At 41.3% G+C, this 19018-nt stretch overlaps 1 protein-coding gene and 1 pseudogene across 1 annotated transcript; both read right to left on the reverse strand.

Moving 5' to 3' along the window:
* Positions 1–569: 569 nt before the first annotated feature.
* ddx61 (DEAD (Asp-Glu-Ala-Asp) box helicase 61) lies at positions 570–12110 on the reverse strand. The gene is made up of 13 exons (XM_045219627.1): positions 11931–12110; positions 9812–10911; positions 9603–9707; positions 9356–9485; positions 8615–8761; positions 6128–6222; positions 5765–5887; positions 5440–5562; positions 3811–3927; positions 3626–3689; positions 3268–3369; positions 2905–3116; positions 570–2610 (listed from the first exon to the last, which is right to left on the reverse strand). Exons 2-12 carry the CDS (start codon positions 10049–10051, stop codon positions 2908–2910), a joined length of 1455 nt encoding a protein of 484 aa, XP_045075562.1. The 5' UTR covers positions 10052–10911; positions 11931–12110; the 3' UTR covers positions 570–2610; positions 2905–2907.
* A 542-nt stretch (positions 12111–12652) lies between these two features.
* LOC121542837 lies at positions 12653–18166 on the reverse strand (annotated as a pseudogene).
* Positions 18167–19018: the final 852 nt, after the last annotated feature.

The following is a 19018-nucleotide window of genomic DNA, read 5'->3' on the forward strand; positions in this document are numbered from 1 at the left end:
TACCATTGGCCAGCACATCCAACTACTACGAACTCCCTAAATATTGCGTGTTGTGCCGGGTTCGTGTGCTAGTCGGAATTCATAAATTGAGCTGCTATCTAGTTTGACCACTGAGTTATGGGTTGAATCTGACACGTGTATAACTACAACCAGTTAGCAAGTCCAACATTTCCGAGTTTTCTACTTCCGACTAGCACCTGAGTGTCACATTAATAGGCTTATTTTGCGCCTTCCAATCGGTTCCTTAATTCATTCCAACGAGGAAAGACATTCCAAGGGTAATCTTTCTATGCACACAGTGCTCGTCTTCCTATATGTAGAACGTATATTATGGTATCTTGAACGTTTTCCCGATTGATCATTAACACCACACCTCTGACCTAGCAAATGAAATGTATACATATACCTAGTTTCAAGACAGGCCTATGGCAAATAGCAGGTTATGCATACCTACCACAATGTTAGCTGACCACTGATATAATTTGTAACTAGTCACTAATACATGCACATAAAAATGCACAATGTGTGATGAACCAATACACACACGAAAACGTACTAAGACACAGGGATGGAGAATCAGCAGGACTTTATTTCATTCCTTCAGAGGTGCTGGCATTGACACAATTGGCACGAGAATAAACTTTGCTTAGCCATCCTCCTACCACTTTACAGCTCAGCTCAGTAGGTGACCTCTGCCAACACAAGACAACTACAAAAGGAGCATTACTCAAACCAAACGAGTTGGATAGAAATAAAAAGTCAAATCAACAAGTTTACCATAGTCTTCTTATAATCGGCACTGGAGTACCCCTGGCAAATGCTGCTTCACTTTCCCATTTTATAGCCTTGTCCCAAAGCTGTGGACGGCTGGTGTGCGAGATTAACCCATTAATAACGTTTAACACAAACACTTGACAATGCTCAAATCAAAAGTCCCATTTCAGTGTTCAAGTGCCTCAATTGAGGATAATTGACAATGGAATCAGTTATAAATAAACTCCAGCATTTACAGGGATACTCCAGAGCCAGACGTGGGGAAACAAACAGTGCTCAGTATTGTAGGCTGTTTAAATAAGGGCGTACATGCATTACAATGGTCTCTGTTGTGTTCTGCTGGTGCTAGACTCAATGCGGAGGCCAGCCATCTGCTACATCTCTGAAATGTTGAAGATTGTAGGATCTGTTAGGGTTGTCGCTATAAGACAAGATTGTATTTGGCAATATTTTATCATTTTAAAGTAGAACACCTGTACTTTGACCAATGAGAGTACTGCTACAATCTTCCCTAAACACAAAACCATTCCTCTGTCAGACTACCCAATATAGCTGTAAGAAAGAGGAAAAATACATTGCATAACAACTGAGAAAATATGACCATGAAATGCGGTGATTCCTCAACGACAATTGCCAGTATTGTCACTTCCTGTGTTACAGAGATTAGGGTCCCCCACCCGTGTGACCATTCCTGCTCCCTGGTGTCTCTGGAAAGCTACGGATAGATCTAGGGTCAGGTTTCCATCCCCAAATCCTAATATTAACAACTAGGAGAAGGGATGCAAAATTGACCTTAGATCACTGAGAGGGACTTTTGGGAAGTTGAGACAAAACAAGCACCGACTTGAGGTGAGAGCTAAAGAACACATTACCAGATAAGTTCTTTTCGGAACAGAACTTACAACCTACTTTCTGGAGCTCTGGTTCACACAGACAGATCCTTTCAGATCTACAGTATGAGCCGTGAGCGGAGTTTAGATTAAGGCACACAACTGAGTTAACGAGAGGAAGAGTGTGAGAGATCAACAGAAGAGTCAGAGCGATAGAATAAGATGACTGGCTTCAGCATGTCTAATTTGTTTAGAGGGGGTCGGTAAGTCAGCGTATCTAAATAAAATGTATGCCCTGTTGATACAGGCTCTTCTCCATGTCAGGTTCTATTGCCATCATCTCCTTGTCTAAGGGATATGTTGCCCAAAGAGTTATGGGTCTGTCTGGTGCTATAGCCGACTAAGGAGGCTGTAAAATACTAAACAAATAAACTAATCAACACTCATCATTGGACTCATCTGTGTGCGTCTGCGACAAAACAAATTATTCATGGAAGTGCCTTTCATGTATGACTGTAAAGTCACATTAGCACGAACACTAGTATTTCATTCTAGGCCCCACCGTATAGCACCATGACAGCTTTCCCCAGACAGCTGTCAAAGCAGAGAGGGTTCTTTTGGTTTTTCTCCTATCAACATGTTCAGCTTTGGTTTGGTTTCCTCGACAGTCATCTGCTCAGAAATAAGTCTACAGGAAGTGAACCTGACAAGCGAGGGCCTTTTCAACAGGGAATGATTAAATGTGACCGTATAAGAAGCCACTACAGTGATACACTGACAGTACAGAAAATTGTTGGCAGGTTGGGTACATATCATGTTGGTTAAAAATGGCTGTAAACTGTGCCAAACAAACTGACCACTGCTGTAAACGTTTCCCCCAAAATAAGACAAAATAAAAAAACTGAGATGCATCCTGTAGATTTTTAAAATATTCAGTCAGAAACTAATCTGAATGTCTGTGAGCAGCAGGGGATGGTGTGACGAATGCCAGACGCCTCTTGTTCTCCTGGAAAAGAGAAGGCTCCAGTTAAGAACCAATGTAATCAAATTGCAAAAGCAGCAGCAAAGCCTATTCAACAATCCTATCCAGCAAGGACCTTTTATCAAGAGCTAGGCTGAACATGAGCGAACAGTTTCTCAGTTCAGGCCCTAATGCCCCAAATTCCTTTGTTTTATGACCACTGACCAGCAAGGAGTCAAAAGGACTCAACTGGTGAAATAAACAAAAGTGAAATAACTATCCAGTCCTTTCGATGAGTAGTGGGAGACCCCATCTCTGCATACGTGGTCAAAACCTCACCGTTTATGCTGCGCTTAACTCGCCGTCCTTGCCTCTGATCTCGTCTTCGGCGTCTGGGTCGGCAGAGTGGAACTCTGCCACGTACAGGCCCTTGTCGATGCTGCCGGGGATGGGCTTAATGTCGGTCACCAGCTGGTCCTCGATGGACTTCAGGTTGAAGCGGTCCTCAGAGGTGATCAGGTTGATGGCCAGACCCAGGTGACCAAACCGCCCTGGAGAAGGAGAGGTGTTAAAATAGGCAACAGGCTTGTATTTTCAACGCTTTATTTAACCAGGAGAAAAGCAGATGGCAGCTGGAGAAGGACATGATGCTTGAGTAGATCTGATTGGACAGCGTGATGAAAATAAAGTGAATGGTCTCACCTGATCTGCCGATGCGATGCAGGTACGTCTCAGCGTTCTTGGGGAAGTCAAAGTTGATCACTACGTTCACCGCTTGGATGTCAATTCCCCTGGTGAACAGATCTAAGCAGAGAGGCAAGAGAATAATTTAACAAATCAGTCTATCGGTTATAATTAACAATCAACCAAGCAATCATTCAATATAATATAATATGCCATTTAACAGACGCTTTTATACAAAGCGACTTAAAGTCATGCGTGCATACATTTTTTTTGTGTATGGGTGGTCCCGGGGATCGAACCCACTACCCTGGCGTTACAAGCGCTGTGCTCTACCAGCTGAGCTACAGAGGACCAACTCAAGAGTAAAATATGTTACCTGTGCAGACCAAGTTCCTGCAGAGTCCGTTTCTGAAGTCATGGAACACACGGTTTCTGTACTCCTGTTTCAAAGGCAAAACCAGTGCAAGGGTTAGCAAAACATGACTACAGTGAGATCTACACAATGTCTAATGAGAAGGTATTCCATGCTGTCTAAATCTAAGTGCAAGTGGCTGAGCTGACCTGCATCATCTTGGCGTGGATGTAGAAGCAGGAGTAGCCCAGCTGGGTGATCTTCTTGGCCAGCAGCTCAACCCTCTGGGTTGAGTTACAGAAGATGATGGACTGGTTGATCTGGAGCTGTTGGAGAACAAAAGACACATCGATGAGACAACGTACTCATTATGAATGAATGGATGACCCAGATGAAGGAAACATGGCTTCCTGCTCTCCCATTAGCCAATATCTCTACGACTGAAAGAGGTTTAGCTTTTCTGACTGCGTATGTAATGGACCAGTTATGGAACACAGGTTGCCAACCCACCTCAAGAGTTAGTCCATCTAGCAAAACATGAGGTGATATCTCTGGGAGCTAACAAGTCTTCAAGGCTCCTTCAAGGTTACTCATCAAACAGGTACAGTGCATTTGGAAAGTATTCAGACCACTTGACTTTTTCCACATTTTGTTACGTTACAGCCTTATTCTAAAATTGATTAAATTGTTGTTGTTCCCCCCCCTCAATACCCCATAATGACAAAGCAAAAACTGGGTTTTTAGAAATGTTAGCAAATTGATATGTAAAAAATTAAATAAAAAGAAATACCACATTTATATAAGTATTCAGACCCTTTACTCAGTACTTTGTTGAAGCACTTTTGGCAGCGATTACAACCTCAAGTTTTCTTGGGTATGACGCTACAAGCTTGGCACACCTGTATTTGGGGAGTTTCTCCCATTTCTCTGCAGATCCTCTGAAGCTCTGTCAGGTTGGACGGGGAGCGTCACTGCACAGCTATTTTCAGGTCACTCCAAAGATGTTCGATCGGGTTCTGGCTGGGCCACTCAAGGACATTCAGAGACTTGTCCCAAAGCCACTCCTGCATTGTCTTGGCTGTGTTCTCAGGGTCGTTGTCCTGTTGGAAGGTGAACCGTCGACCCCAGTCTGCAATCCTGAGTACTCTGGAGCAGGTTTTCATCAAGGATCTCTGTACTTTGCTCCGTTCATCTTTCCCCCGATCGTGACTAGTCTCCCAGTCCCTGCCGCTGAAAAACATCCCCACAGCATGATGCTGCCACCACCATACTTCACTGTAGGGATGGTGCCAGGTTTCCTCCAGACGTGACACTTGGCATTCTGGCCAAATAGTTCAATCTTGGTTTCATCAGACCAGAGTCTTTAGGTGCCTTTTGGCAAACTCCATCTCCAGAGGAATTCCTTCGACCTCATGGCTTGGTTTTTGCTCTGACAGGCACTGTCAACTGTGGGACCTTATATAGACAGGTGTGTGTGTGTCTTTCGAATTAATGTCCAATCAATTGAATTTACCACAGGTGGACGCCAATCAAGTTGTAGAAACATCTCAAGGATGATCAATGGAAACAGGATGCACTTGAGCCCAATTTCGAGTCTCATGGCAAAGGGTCTGAATACGTAGGTAAATACGTTTTTTTTGTGCAAAAAAATCTAAAAACCAGTTTTCACTTTGTCATTATGGGGTATTGTGTGTAGATTGATGAGGATAAAAAAAATCAATTTTAGAATAAGGCTGTATGGTAACAAAATGTGGAAAAGGTAAAGGGGTCTGAATACTTTCCGAATGCACTGTATGTAGCCCAACAAACTACCTCCACAGCTCTAGAGACAGACTCACCCTGGAGAAGAGGGTGTTGAGGCAGTGGACTTTCTGCCTCTCAGTGACGTAGGCATAGTACTGGGTGATGCCCTTCAGTGTCAGTTCATCCATCAGGTTGATCTCATACGGCTTTGAAAGGTGCTTTCGCCTGGAGAGATGGACAGTGGGAAACGGATAGCAATTGAAGAGAGTAAAGACAATTCTGTCATCAACATGTAATTCAGACTCCTTTCTCTCATTGAACCTCCATGCACATCTCCCACTTTGTCTCTCCAACCACCCCCTTGGTCTCCCCCTGTTCTCACACTCTCTAGCCACCAGTCACTAAGGCAAGTCCTCTCACCATGAACTTCTGCACACTGATGGGGAAGGTGGCAGAGTAGAGTAGGATCTGACGACCCTTAGCCAGGAAGCTGATGATGTCTTCGATCAGGACCACAAAGTCCTGAGACAGCAGCTTGTCTGCCTGGAGAGGGAGAGAGTGTCAGGACACATTCGTTGATGACCCAATTGAGTAGAGCCTCAGTACATGAACTGATATGTTCAAACAGAGCAAGTGGCAAAGAGGGGCTACTTTCACTTGGCTTATTAAACCATTATTCCAGTAGCAAAACAAAATGAGCAACTACGTAGTCTTTCACAAAAAGGATACTTTGCATATTTCATAACATATGCTGCTTTAATAAAACAACACAGCGACGCTCACCTCATCCATCACCATCATCTGGACTTTATCCACTTTGGCCACGCCCTTCTTTATCAGGTCCAGGATCCTGCCTGGTGTGGCTATCACCACATGCACTGGGGGGTGGAGAAAAGAGTGAAAATGTGCATCTTTCCCTTTTAAGACTATTTGTTACGCATCTAGATAAATGGTTTCCGATACAGCGTTTTAGTTTTAAACGATTCAGTGCGATTCGAGGAACGATGCGATGCACTAACATTTGTTGCATTACACATTAATTTTCCATTCTAAATTAAAATCTTGCAGCTGGAGCTCATGAGCTGGGCTTCTCTGAGCTGGATCTGTCGGAGCGGACTTCTGTGTGTAAATTATGTATAGGTCTATGGTGTATGTAGGCACCTGATCTGAGCCATAAGGAAAACTGGGCATAAGGGAAATCACCATCACCCACTAATGAATGTCATTTTTGCAGATTAAGTGTTAGAGCTAGTAATGTATAAATATTTAACTTTAAAAAATCTGCTATGACATAGCCAATGAATATATAGCACAACTTTGGATTTCTCCCCGTCTCATAAATCGGATGGTTTAGACCCCTCAAACTTAATTCCACTGCATTTTTTCATTATTCCTTCTAATCAGGGACTGATTTAGACCTGCGATACCAGGTGTGTGCAATTAATGATCAGGTAGAACAGAAAACCAGCAGGCTCTGGACCTCGTAGGGTAAGAGTTGAATACCCCTGGTTAGACCGTTTGGAAGTTGACGGACTCGGAATGAGCTTGTCTTCTTCTCTAGCTTTGACCATGTAGTACAGCTAGCAAAAGTGATTTCGGTCCTCGTTATGAAATTATCAACTTTACCCTATATCTAAAAATGACTACCAAAACTATTGCTGATAGTAAACCTGAACAATAGAAATAAAATCGAATGTACGCCACGATCAGCTTTTGATAAAAATAACCTAGCAAACTACATTGGTTGTCACTCAACTAATAAAGGATAATATTGCACAAGCCATTTTACTAACATTTGAATGCTGAAGGTGACGCGCAGATATGCCTGATCCGGAATAGACCTACCCATCGTTGGTCAGCGTGCAAAGCTGCGCACAGGGCGCAGTGTGACTAGGCTACTGATATTGACTGGGGTTGCTTGGCATGCAAAATGACGTCTAGATCAATGACTGTCAACATAATTACATGCTTAGCGCAACACTGAAGGAGAGGACGCAATTGTCAATAAAGATGAGGTATTTTTCGGAATGTAGAAAGTAATTTGAGCAACAACAAAAAAAGTGATTTGGCGATTCGTAACGTTTGAATCGATTTTCTGACGATGCATGCTACATTTGGATCGGGGTCCCGCGGATCAATGCACTCATATCTTAAACTTTTGAATCAGGGACCGATCGTTACAGCGGACCAAAGAACTCATACACCATATATATACAAAAGTATGTAGACACCACTTCAAAATGAGTGGATTCGGCTATTTCAGCCACAGCCGTTGCTGGCCGGTGTATAAAATCGAGCACACCGCCATGCAATCTCCATAGACAAATATTGACAGTAGAATGGCCTTACTGAAGAGCTCAGTGACTTGCAATGTGGCACCGTCATAGGATGCCACCTTTCCAACAAGTCAGTTCGTCAAATTTCTGCTTTGCTAGAGCTGCCCCGGTCAACTGTAAGTGCTGTTATTGTGAAGTGGAAACATCTAGGAGCAACAATGGCTCAGCCACGAAGTGGTAGGCCACACAAGCTCACAGAACAGGACCGCCGAGTGCTGAAGCGCATAATAATCGTCTATCCTCGGTTGCAACACTCATTATGGAGTTCAAAACTGCCTTGGAGCAACGTCAGCACAAGAACTGTTCGTCGGGAACTTAATGAAATGGGTTTCCATGGCCGAGCAGCCGCATACAAGCCAACGATCACCATGCGCAATGCCAAGCGCCGGCTGGAGTGGTGTAAAGCTCGCCGCCAATGGACTCTGGAGCAGTGGAAGCGCGTTCTCTGGAGTGATGAAACAAGCTTCACCATCTGGCAGTCCGACGGACAAATCTGGGTTTGGCGGATGCCAGGAGAACGCTAACTGCCCCAAGGGGGACCAACTCCATATTAATGCCCATGATTTTGGAATGAGATGTTTGACGAGCAGGTGTCCACATACTTTTGGTCATGTATTGTATCTTAAACATTTGAATCGGGGACCGATCATTACAGCCCTAGTAAGTACAGTACATAAAAGGTACATAATGAGGAATTACACAATGTGCTGTTGCGTAACACACGGGCAAGTCTCTTGATCGATAGCCAAACTGGATTTAAAGTTAAAGTAACAAAGTTCAGTGTCAGTTACGCTAGCAAACAATATCCATAATGTCTGTAGAGCTATGATCGATCAGCTGCAATTCTTCACACATTGGTTATGCCACTACACTACAGCCACTCTATAACCCTTTCGACTGCCCGTCCCCGTGGCTGAGTGGTAGTAGTAGTTACCGGTCTCGTCCAGACGCATGATGTCGTCCCTCAGGTTGGTGCCTCCCGTGGTGGCCATGACCTTGACCCCGCCCATGTGCTTGCTCACCTGGATGCTGATCTGGCTCACCTGCAGGGCCAACTCTCGTGTAGGAACCATCACCATGGCTGCAGAGAGGGAGAGAGGAGAGGAAGTGGAGAGAGAAATTAAGGATAGAGCAGAGAAAAAGGGGTTTGGGGAAAGAGGGACAACAGAAAATAAAATATCCACAAATCAGTTGGAATAAATAACCAATAACTAGAGAAAATTAAAAATCTCAATTTCACTGACAGGTGATGAGCTCAGGCACTGGCTTAAGTGAATGTAATTTATCCAACTCAAGTGGCCTAGACAGATTATGAATGTGTGGCATGCTGTTCCCTTGTGGTCCAGCTCCATTACAGCACAGTGTGTGTGGGCGTTAGGTGTGTGATAGTGGGTCGGTCCATATGTCAGAGATTACGTGTCCCACTATGCGCACTGGGCCGTAGTACTGTCATCTCCATACACTGAATGTACTTGTGCATCAATCTAGTGAATTGTTCAGGCAACTACATAGGGGTATTCACCAGTGATTATGTCACAATAGGCCAAATTAATCATAAAACATTAAGCGCAGATTTCATAGATGGACTTTGTACCAAAATTGATTAAAACAAGCAAATGAGACTACTTGGAATGGTGGTGAAAGGGCATTGAGTAGCAGCTGGTGCAGATCTCACCCTGTATGTGGTCCTTCTTCAGGTCTATCCTCTCCAGGAGAGGAATGAGGTAGGCTCCGCTTTTCCCGGTGCCGTTCTTAGCCCGGGCCAGGATGTCCCTGCCTGACAGAGCAATGGGGATGCTCTCCTCCTGGGGACAGACACACAGGATGGTGAGACATAGACACAGTCCCACAAACATGAGCAAACACTAAACAATCAACAAAGTTCCAAGATAGTCATGGACAGAGAAGCAGAGGGAAGTTACCTGAACAGGAGACGGTTTCTCCCAGCCCATCTCAAAGATCCCCATCAGTAGCTCCCGCTTCAGGCAGTAGTCCTCAAACTCATTCCCCTTGGTCGATGTCACATCCTGGGGAAAGAGTAGACGGTCAAGGTTGAAGCTAGGGTCATTATTGATTGGTGGACTTAAATGAGTCTGCTTTATTAAACTGTGAATGTGGCACTAGGACTTACTGATGTTCTAAATCGGCAGTCTTTCTGTGGAAGCTGCAGGCACTTCTTCCAGTCATCGCCAAACCGGATGCCCCCACTGCCCTGGGGAATGTTACCACCCTTCTGGGGGACACCTGGTTGTGGGGCAGTTGCCAGGGATCCTGACGTTAGTCCAACTGGCTTGAGCGGTCCTCTAAACTGCCCGTTGGGCTTGTTCAGTCCCATGATGGATGTTGGGTTCTCCGTTCGTGCTGTAGACATGGCTTAGAGAGCTTTTCCTTCACAGTCTGCCAATTCCTTAGTCACTCACAGTGTATAGCTAAACTCTTTTTTCCTTTCTTCAATGTTTTCTTAGATCTTGTTTTCCCACTCTTGGAACTAATGTCCTCGTGTTAATTAGTTCACACAAAAAATAAACTAAAACCTTGTTTTCAGGATTTCTAATTTAAAGAATTTATGTATACACTTATACGTACAGACCTCTTGAAAAGAAGAGTCTGGCGTATGAAAATTGTATATTTACAAGACGACGCTCCCCAAAAAGGGAGAAATTTGCATTTATATGAATAAATAGATCATATATCCGCTCAAAACATAAACCTATGTGAACGTGTTTCAGAATTCAACAGAGTTCAAACATCTAAAGTAAATTATCCTGAAGTAGTCTTATTCCTGGTGAAAATAGCTTTTTTTCTGAAGTCTCTTTTTTTTCCCTCTGTATTCAACAACCTGTTAAGTTTCTAATATTGTTTCTCTGTTCAAAGATCTTTTAAGCTGTTTTCCCGGACTGAAGTGGTCGTATGTTTCTTTGTCGTATGTTTCTTTGTTAGAGTCTCTCAAGTGCTTTTAGTCTTACATTCAAACAGACCTGTACGGTCCTCTGATTCACATGGAGTATTCCTATGAGTCTTTCAACTTGGTCTGGTATGAAGCAAAAAATGTGCTCTTGGCAACAACAACAAAAATGACTTATACAAAACACTGAGGGAAATAGTTCAAACCCGTTGTGCTGTTCACTTGGACAGTCACAATGTAAATGTGTGTTCTGCTGTTGTGCTCTTTCAGTTGTTCTCTTCTTTTGCTGTGGTAGATGTGGAGCTGATACACTCCAGGTTACCTGCCTGAAAACAACAATACATCATAAGGACAAATGCACCACATAAATGAAAACGTGTGTCTGTGCCACTATTGACTGAAGCTAATACTAAAGGAAATTGAGATTAAGTCTAAATTAATGAAACCACTAAATAGGACTGTACTTGAAAAAGGTAGAACATGTTTATTTCCAGATAGACTCTGGATTAGTTCACGTTAACGTTAAACTTCAGCATTTGGGTTTTAACGTGTAACTAGCTAACCGGGCAGATTAGCAAGGTGTTTAGTTAGCTAGTTTACGTGGTAAAAATGGTCTAAATAATAAGTGTAGTTAGGTAGTTGCCAAGTGCAGTGATCTGGGGCAAAAAGCAAAGCAGGATAACTATTTTAACAAGATCAAAAACATAATAAATTACGAGCAAAACACTACGTTAGCTAGCTAGTTAGGACTGCGCTCAACAAAATAGTTCAGTTAACGTTACGTTAGTTCTAAGTGATCAGTGTACTCATGAGACAATTACAATTTCAGCAGCCAACATAGACCCACAATTGGGTTTACCAGCAAACGTTAGTTAGCTACCTAACTGATGATTGGTTGTGTGACCACACTAACGGTAGGCAAACTTTACGTGGCTAACTAACTAGTACCTAGTGGCATTAAATGCCCGGTAAAGCAGGTTAGCTAAGCTACCGTAGCTAGTTAGGGATGTGACGTTAGTTAGCTAGTCAACTAACGTTAGCTAGCTAACTATTAGCTGTGTTAATCGAAGTTATTTTGGCTGAGTTAGTTTGACTGACAACTTTGATGCTAACAGTTACTTCACGACACAAGTTAGAGTTGAGGCTGACGATTTAGATAGACAGTCGACAGATTCTAGAAAGTAAAAAAATAAACTAGCTAGCACGTTTGGTGTTAGTAGCTAGCTACATTAACTACGCGTAGGCTGACTGGTCGACTCTCCTTCTTCAAACATAACGTACTAGCCTAGGCAGCCGAGTAGCGCCCATGCACTATCGGCTACTTCACACAAATACAACATTTTACCTTAATGTTCATCGGACGTCTTCTCTCGTTAACTTAATTAAAGCAAATTTTCCATGTATTATGATACTGTTTGTGTTTCGTGAAACCCACCGACTTGTCTCTCTTTTGTCTCTTCTTTTAAAAAAATGACAATTCAACATGGCCGCGCGCTCGCCTTTAGCTGGTTGTCTCTTTCGTTTTCCTAAGGGGTCGTCACTAGTTACTACAGCCACAAAGTCATAAACCCCGCCCATTTATAAAATTTATCATCTTAAAATGTGATTTTAACCTGTTAACCGTATGCCTAACCTTAAAAAGCTCATTTTTATTTTAATGCATTTATATAGCCAATTTTGACTTTGTGGCTGTGGTAACTAATGGAACTCTTCCTTAGTCTGGCTGCGCAGGTACATGAACTATCCAATCAGCGTGTCCTGTTTCGAACTCAAATTGGTCAGTGCTATCTAGATTCCTTGGGACTTCACTAACGTAAACCCTAAACCGCTTGCTACCCAGGCGAAACAGTTCGGTGGAGTTCGTGCATATATTATGACGACATTTTGAGAAGTTCTTGTTAGTTTTGGACTTCGGTGAGGTTTTTTCGGCTGTTCGGGCACACGACATTTTTTCTGGAGGCAAGCCGAAGTTCGGAGCCGAAGTCTACGCCCCTTTGTCGGTGATTGGTCAACAGTAGTTATTCTTCAATGTAGTCTTTGTTGTTATTCAACTAGAGACGACTCGTTTTCATGCACATTTTTTCATTGAAAAATACTGAGCCGAACATCTTAGTTAGGTGTAAAATTGCGCGACTAAGATCTCTTCGGTTAAACATGTCAAAATTAATGGCAGATTTCTTGAGTTATGTTAGATTAATTCTAACTATTTTGAGGAAGTGTAACTGGCTACGGCGTCTCAAAATGGAAAAACAGTACTATTGCCGCTTTTTGTGTAGTTTTTTTTAAGCGAAGGTATTTTAAGGGAGAATGCGAGCACACTCGGTTCGGCTAGCCGAGTTCGGCCTTTAACACCTACCTAACCATAACCCTTAGCTTAACCATTTTACATTTAAACTTCAATGGGCTAGGGACGTCCCAAGGATTCTGCATAGCACAGACCATTCAACTAATGAAGGTAGGTAAGGCAACAACATATCACACTCATTGCAAGTAAAACGTAATACAAAAAATAACAACAGCTAAATCAATACTAGTAATAAATGACGCACGTTAGTACAAGAATGGTGGGAGTTGCTAAGAAATAGGTTTTATTTGAAGCATGATACATTCCAGAATATTAGGATATAATTTATATATAACATTTTTAAATCAGTTTCACATGGGAAATACACAAATCACCCAATTTGAGCTTTTTCAATCTCATAAAACATACAACCAGTATTATGCAGAGTGTGTGTTTTAGGACAGAATTACAATCAGTAATTCAATCAGTTAGTTATGATTATCAATAAACATTGGATATGTTATCACATACTGAAGCAGGATAAGAGGACTGTGCTATCAATACTGGCATATCATAGTTAATAGACTACCCTAATCTGTCCCAGGATGTCATTTAGGTTGACAATATGTGGGCAAGATGTTTACCATAAATACAGAACATAATACAATTAAATGAATCTATATAACATAATGACCATGGGCATACTGATTAAATAAAAAATAAAATAAATACAATATTTACCATATTGGAATTGATCAAATATATGCTAATCTGGCCTAGATCTGATCTTTCTTACTCTGTGGCACATGGGCCTTCATCACGGTTGTTTGGGTTTGAAGTGAAGTTCTGTGGCGACCATTTGGGACAGGGCAGGGAGTTGGTAAAACGCAGACTGGAGATATCTGGAGAAAATAAATATGATCAGCATTATAAGTGGTGTGTAGGAAAAAACTATGAACAAAAACGTAAATAATTTCTCTGATTCAACTTTATGAAATTAAACGTTATCGAATGTTGGCCATTGATAAACATACAAATAAATTGCATCTGGATTTGATGGCTCACCTTGAATGGTGATGAGGAAGAAAATGTTGCCTCCCTTGAGGAATTCTCTATGCTTCAGGTGCGTCAAGGTTAGGAACTTTAAGAAGCCAATGGCAGGGTTTACGTAGAAGGACTCATCACCCCTGTTTTCTAGCGTTCCGACTTTACGGGGATTGTTCCAGAAATCATGGTCTGCAAAATGGAGGAATACCTAGCATCATACACATGCAAGGAGATGGGGGCTGATTCATAATATAGAATGATTTGCATTCAGTCATATGATTCATAAGCATGGCCATTTATGTTTGCCATTGTCTCTGAATGGTTTGTTTGTAAATGTGATCAAAGTTAGGCTGGGTATTGCAAGAAAAATATATTGGAAATGAGCTGTGCCTTACTATAATCGATTGTGTTTTGTACACACTCGTATTGAATGTTTGAATTTCTCTCACCGTCCTGAAGTGAGGGTTCAGTGGTAATGCTGATTTGCTTGGACATGCGTTGCTGGATGTGGGGATTCTGGTCCAGCAGTTGAATCGTCACTTGTCGATGGGGGCAAGGCCACTGGAGTTGGTCATCATACTTTCCTGAGACTAAGCGCACATAGACTCCAAACAACATTTCACGAAGATAAACGGCAATCTGGTAGGCATAGCCTTCTGGGGAGTAGTATCTGGGGCTGTACACAACGGTGTTAAAGTCACTGGTGGTTAAAAGATTCTCAAAGTCTCTAATCTGCCAGGTGTGATGGGGGCATTCGGTTTCTGACAGGTTGATGTCATCGATGGAAAACCCGCCTGTAGACTGTCCTGCTCCTTTACGCACAACTCAAACTGGAAGGTTTTGGTGCCATTCAGGGGCACGTGGTAGGGCATCCAGTGAGATCCTGGGGAACCTTCAGAGAGAGAGACACTAGAGATGAAACAAATAATTCTAGCAATTAATTTTCCAAGTGGTTTATTCACCTTCTCATCATCCTAACCTGTGATCTGTCCCATGAGGCGGAGAGTTCCTTTAGAGTCTCTCTCATCACGGTATTCTCTGATCCAGATGTTGAGCTGGTCTAACTCGTTACCACTGTGGTAGTAGTAGAACTGTAGACACTGGACACTGCACTTCCTGCTGGGAGTCATCTCCCTGCTCTCCAGCCAGGCTGTGTCCCCCTCCTGGCCTGACACTGTGCTGGCATGCATGAAGAAACCAGTACCTGGGAAAAGTAGGGTGAGCATTTTAAACAATTGTCTGATGACTTTGATATTTGTATCTAATGGTCCTACAGCACAAGTTCTAGTTTACTGTCTGTATTAACAGCATTTTCATGAAGGAGTCAACTGTTGGGAAAGTGTGAGCTGTACTACAGCGTTAAATCTCACCGTCTGTCTTCCCCAGGTTGGTGAAATCAGAATAGGGCCCCCCAATGACAGTCTTCCTTCTTTTCCATCCACCTACCAAACTCTTGGTGCAGCGACTCATCCCACACAATCTCTGGTTGTCGAAGTTGCAATGTTCCATAAATGAAATAGATTTTTCTACAGGAGGAAAACAGAAAGGAGGAGAAGAATATACATGTTCTTCAACTTGGACATGCAGTACAGTAGACCTGCTTGGTTTCATGACACACGCTTACTGCATCCATATAGCTTGTTCAGCATCAAGGCATCTTGTGGGCTCATTTCAAGGCGTTGTCCAATAATTTTTTGGTACTCAGGTTGCTTAGTTATGATGGTAGGTCCCTCTCCAATGCTGAAGGATCTCTCACTGTAATGTAGCACCGAGGTGTAGTCATACGGGAAACCCAGGGTGGTCGAATAATGGGGAGAAACTTTCACAAAGTTCTTCTCATGACCTGTAGACAAGGGGTGGATTCATGACACTTAATTACTGCTTTAGTTTACAACCTCAAATTTCTTGAAATGAAAGTCTTGAAAAACAGCCTATTACACTCATGATAATAAATAACTATAATTTACTTTCACGTACAACATTTTGCTAACATCGTGAAGACAACATAATGTATATAAAGTGAATTTAATAACAAAAAATACATAATACGTACACCTTATTGTTACAATTTATAACTGAAAAAACGCTGAAGAAAATGTGAACAAACCACGTCTTATATTTTTCCAAACAATGGTCACATAGTCATCCCTGTCATATCTGGACTGTTCATGCCAGATTCCCAGAGCGTGTAGAAACTCATGCTCCACAATGGCAATATGATCACAGTAATTTCCAATGGAAAGAGGCTGTCCATACTTGGAAGATCTCCCTACGTGGGAGGAACACCTACATTAAAAGAAAGCAAGGAGACACAAAAATGAACCTGTATCAATATCAAGCAAGTCAGATATCTTCAGTAAAAAGGGACACTGTATGGTCAGGCAAGGCAAAAATGATCTTACCCTCTGTTCTTCTGGGCTGAAATGAAGTGATACTCAGAGCCTCTGGGCTTGAATTCGACGCATGATTTTAGCCTGAACTGCTCAAAGGCCCGCAGAATGATCCCTTTTGCATTCAAATCTGAGTTCATATAGCAAACACATGGTGAAGTGATGGCAAATTTTTGGGGGAAGGATCCATCACTTATCCAACCTTTAATTATCAACCTGGTGGGAAGGACTTCACTCAGTATAGGAACAGATTACATGCGCACAACCACTGTTTCTGAGCAGATGCTGGATGCAGAATAAAATGTTCAGTAAATAGTCAAAAGAGACTCTGCAATCAATGCTCCCATGTGGTTTATTGGAGACAATGTTTTGGCCACTTAGGTTTTCATTAGCTCTCCATTTACAAAGAACAAGTAACGTTCTGTATATAGGCATATGACATCCCACCTGAGGACATCCCTCAAGTGACAGGTATAATCTAAGGTGTGATGTTACTTGGGGATGTCTGTCCATATATGGACTTTTAAATGGAGACCTGAATAAGATTTTTACTCACCAAGGCTTTCTTCTAGCACATAGGGGACGGGAAGGTCCCATAGTTTGTCCTTATTCAAAACGGCATTCCTGGGAACCCTTTGTTTATGCGGAGGCTACATGATTTGAATACACCAGAAATAGTTAATGACAGTGAAAGAGTACATCTGAAGCCAGCAGAACGTTCATCAAAATTAGTAATCTTTTAAAGGGTGTACATACCTCGATTATATCACCCTCGCGTAAGTCTAAGTCTGGAAAATATATGCAGTAAATTATTATTCACTATGGAATCAAGGTAAAACAAAGTCTAAAATAATATTTCAGTACATACTGACAACAATCAACCTAAGTCGCATAACTCAGCTCAACCTACCATGTTTATTCTGTTGATGTCCAAGTCGAAATCCTCAATATCTTGAAAATTAACAAAATAGACAATTAAGTTTGAAATACAAAATTATTAGTAATTGTTAGTATCCATCGTAAAATAAAGGATATTATATAAAACAATTTGTATTTGAATGTAGATTAAAAGCAACACAGTTTTCCAAAAGTGTAAATCTAAAACAAATGGTGTCAATCCTGTATAGGCCAATACAAAACCTTTGGTATGGACTACTCAAACTCCATAGTGCATTTATTTATTTTCCCTGGTTATTATATTAATAAAAATTATGTATGGATAGAGTATACAAACTCACCTCTGAAAATTGCTTGAGACTTAGGATGAAGAACAAAATATGATTTTGTAGCAATTTCGGGTAAATAAATAACTTAACCATGAACTAAATATTTCTGATCATGTCTTTGTAATTTGAAAATGTAATAACATGTTTGTATCAATATAAAATTGGTATTCACAGTTCAATCTCTTACCTGAGACAATGGTATGAAGACCACCACTAGGAAAATATAAATACACATTCTCCTATGGATAGGAAACATATGTCCTTGCTATGGTCAAGTTACCTACAATTCGAAATACTATGCAATAACACAAACACCAAACCAAATCTTGTCATGTGAAAAGAAAGTTGTAAATCATAAGACAAATGTCAAATCTTGTATTTCTTCCTTTCTCTGTGTCTTTATACTAGTGTATGTCCAGGTATTGCACAGGATCAAGACTTGAAGTGAAGTGACTCAAAACTTGGAACTTTTACCCTCTCTTTATTAACATAGTTTTTCCTTGCAGGCCTGTGAGTTAGAATTGCAAACAACTATTCATCACAAACACAATTATCATACTGTTAAATAACATTTATTTGCACAAGGTAAAAACGGTGTACCTTGAACAAACATGACATCTTCTTCATTGCTCATAGCAAATCATCTAGGTGTATGATGTGTGGAAGTAAGAAAGAGGTCAAGTGTGGGAATCAATGGCCGGGTAATAACTGTAGTAATTATAATAGCTTTAATTACTGAAAAACGATAAGTAATTGCACTTAAGAACCTTGCGATATTAGGTGTTCCTAATGTTTTGTACGCTCAGTGTATATACACAGCATGTATATACTGTATAAATAATTGTTTTGACTTTTCATGAACTCACACTTCACTTTTTCCCCCTTACTAGCTCTGACTTTGCTGATAGCTACTTTATTGAGGGAAAAGGTACTTACTATGACTGATATGTGGTTGTCCCACCAGCTATCTTAAGATGAATGCACTAACTGTAAGTCACTCTGGATAAGAGCAACAGAGTACATATCCTTTACCAGTGTGACATGGAAAATATAGAGGGAGAAACTCAGTGAACGGCCCCATAACTTTTCAAGGACAATCCAAATATGACCTCATTTGTGTGATGCAAAAAGTACATTTTAGTTAAATATTTACATGTAATATACAAAAGTTAAAACATTTTGTTGTAAATTGTTCACTGCATTTTATTTTATGTCATATGTAAAATATACAAATCACCTAATTCCTAGCTTTTGCAATCCCATAGGAATTACTTAGTATATTGGAATCATTGGTTGTGAGTTGTTGATTATTTGTTATAATTCCATTACATCATTTGTTTATTAAATCAGTATGACAAAGTTTGGCCCTGACTATAATGCTTACCATCAAACTAACACTACCGTTTCAAAGTAAATCTAAAATAGGATTATCTCATGAGTACATTTCTTTAGCAAAGCTATTGTAATTTCCATCAGGATGACATTA

The sequence above is a fragment of the Coregonus clupeaformis genome, unplaced genomic scaffold (assembly GCF_020615455.1).
Source record: "Coregonus clupeaformis isolate EN_2021a unplaced genomic scaffold, ASM2061545v1 scaf2541, whole genome shotgun sequence".
NCBI classification, from domain to species: Eukaryota; Metazoa; Chordata; class Actinopteri; order Salmoniformes; family Salmonidae; genus Coregonus; species Coregonus clupeaformis.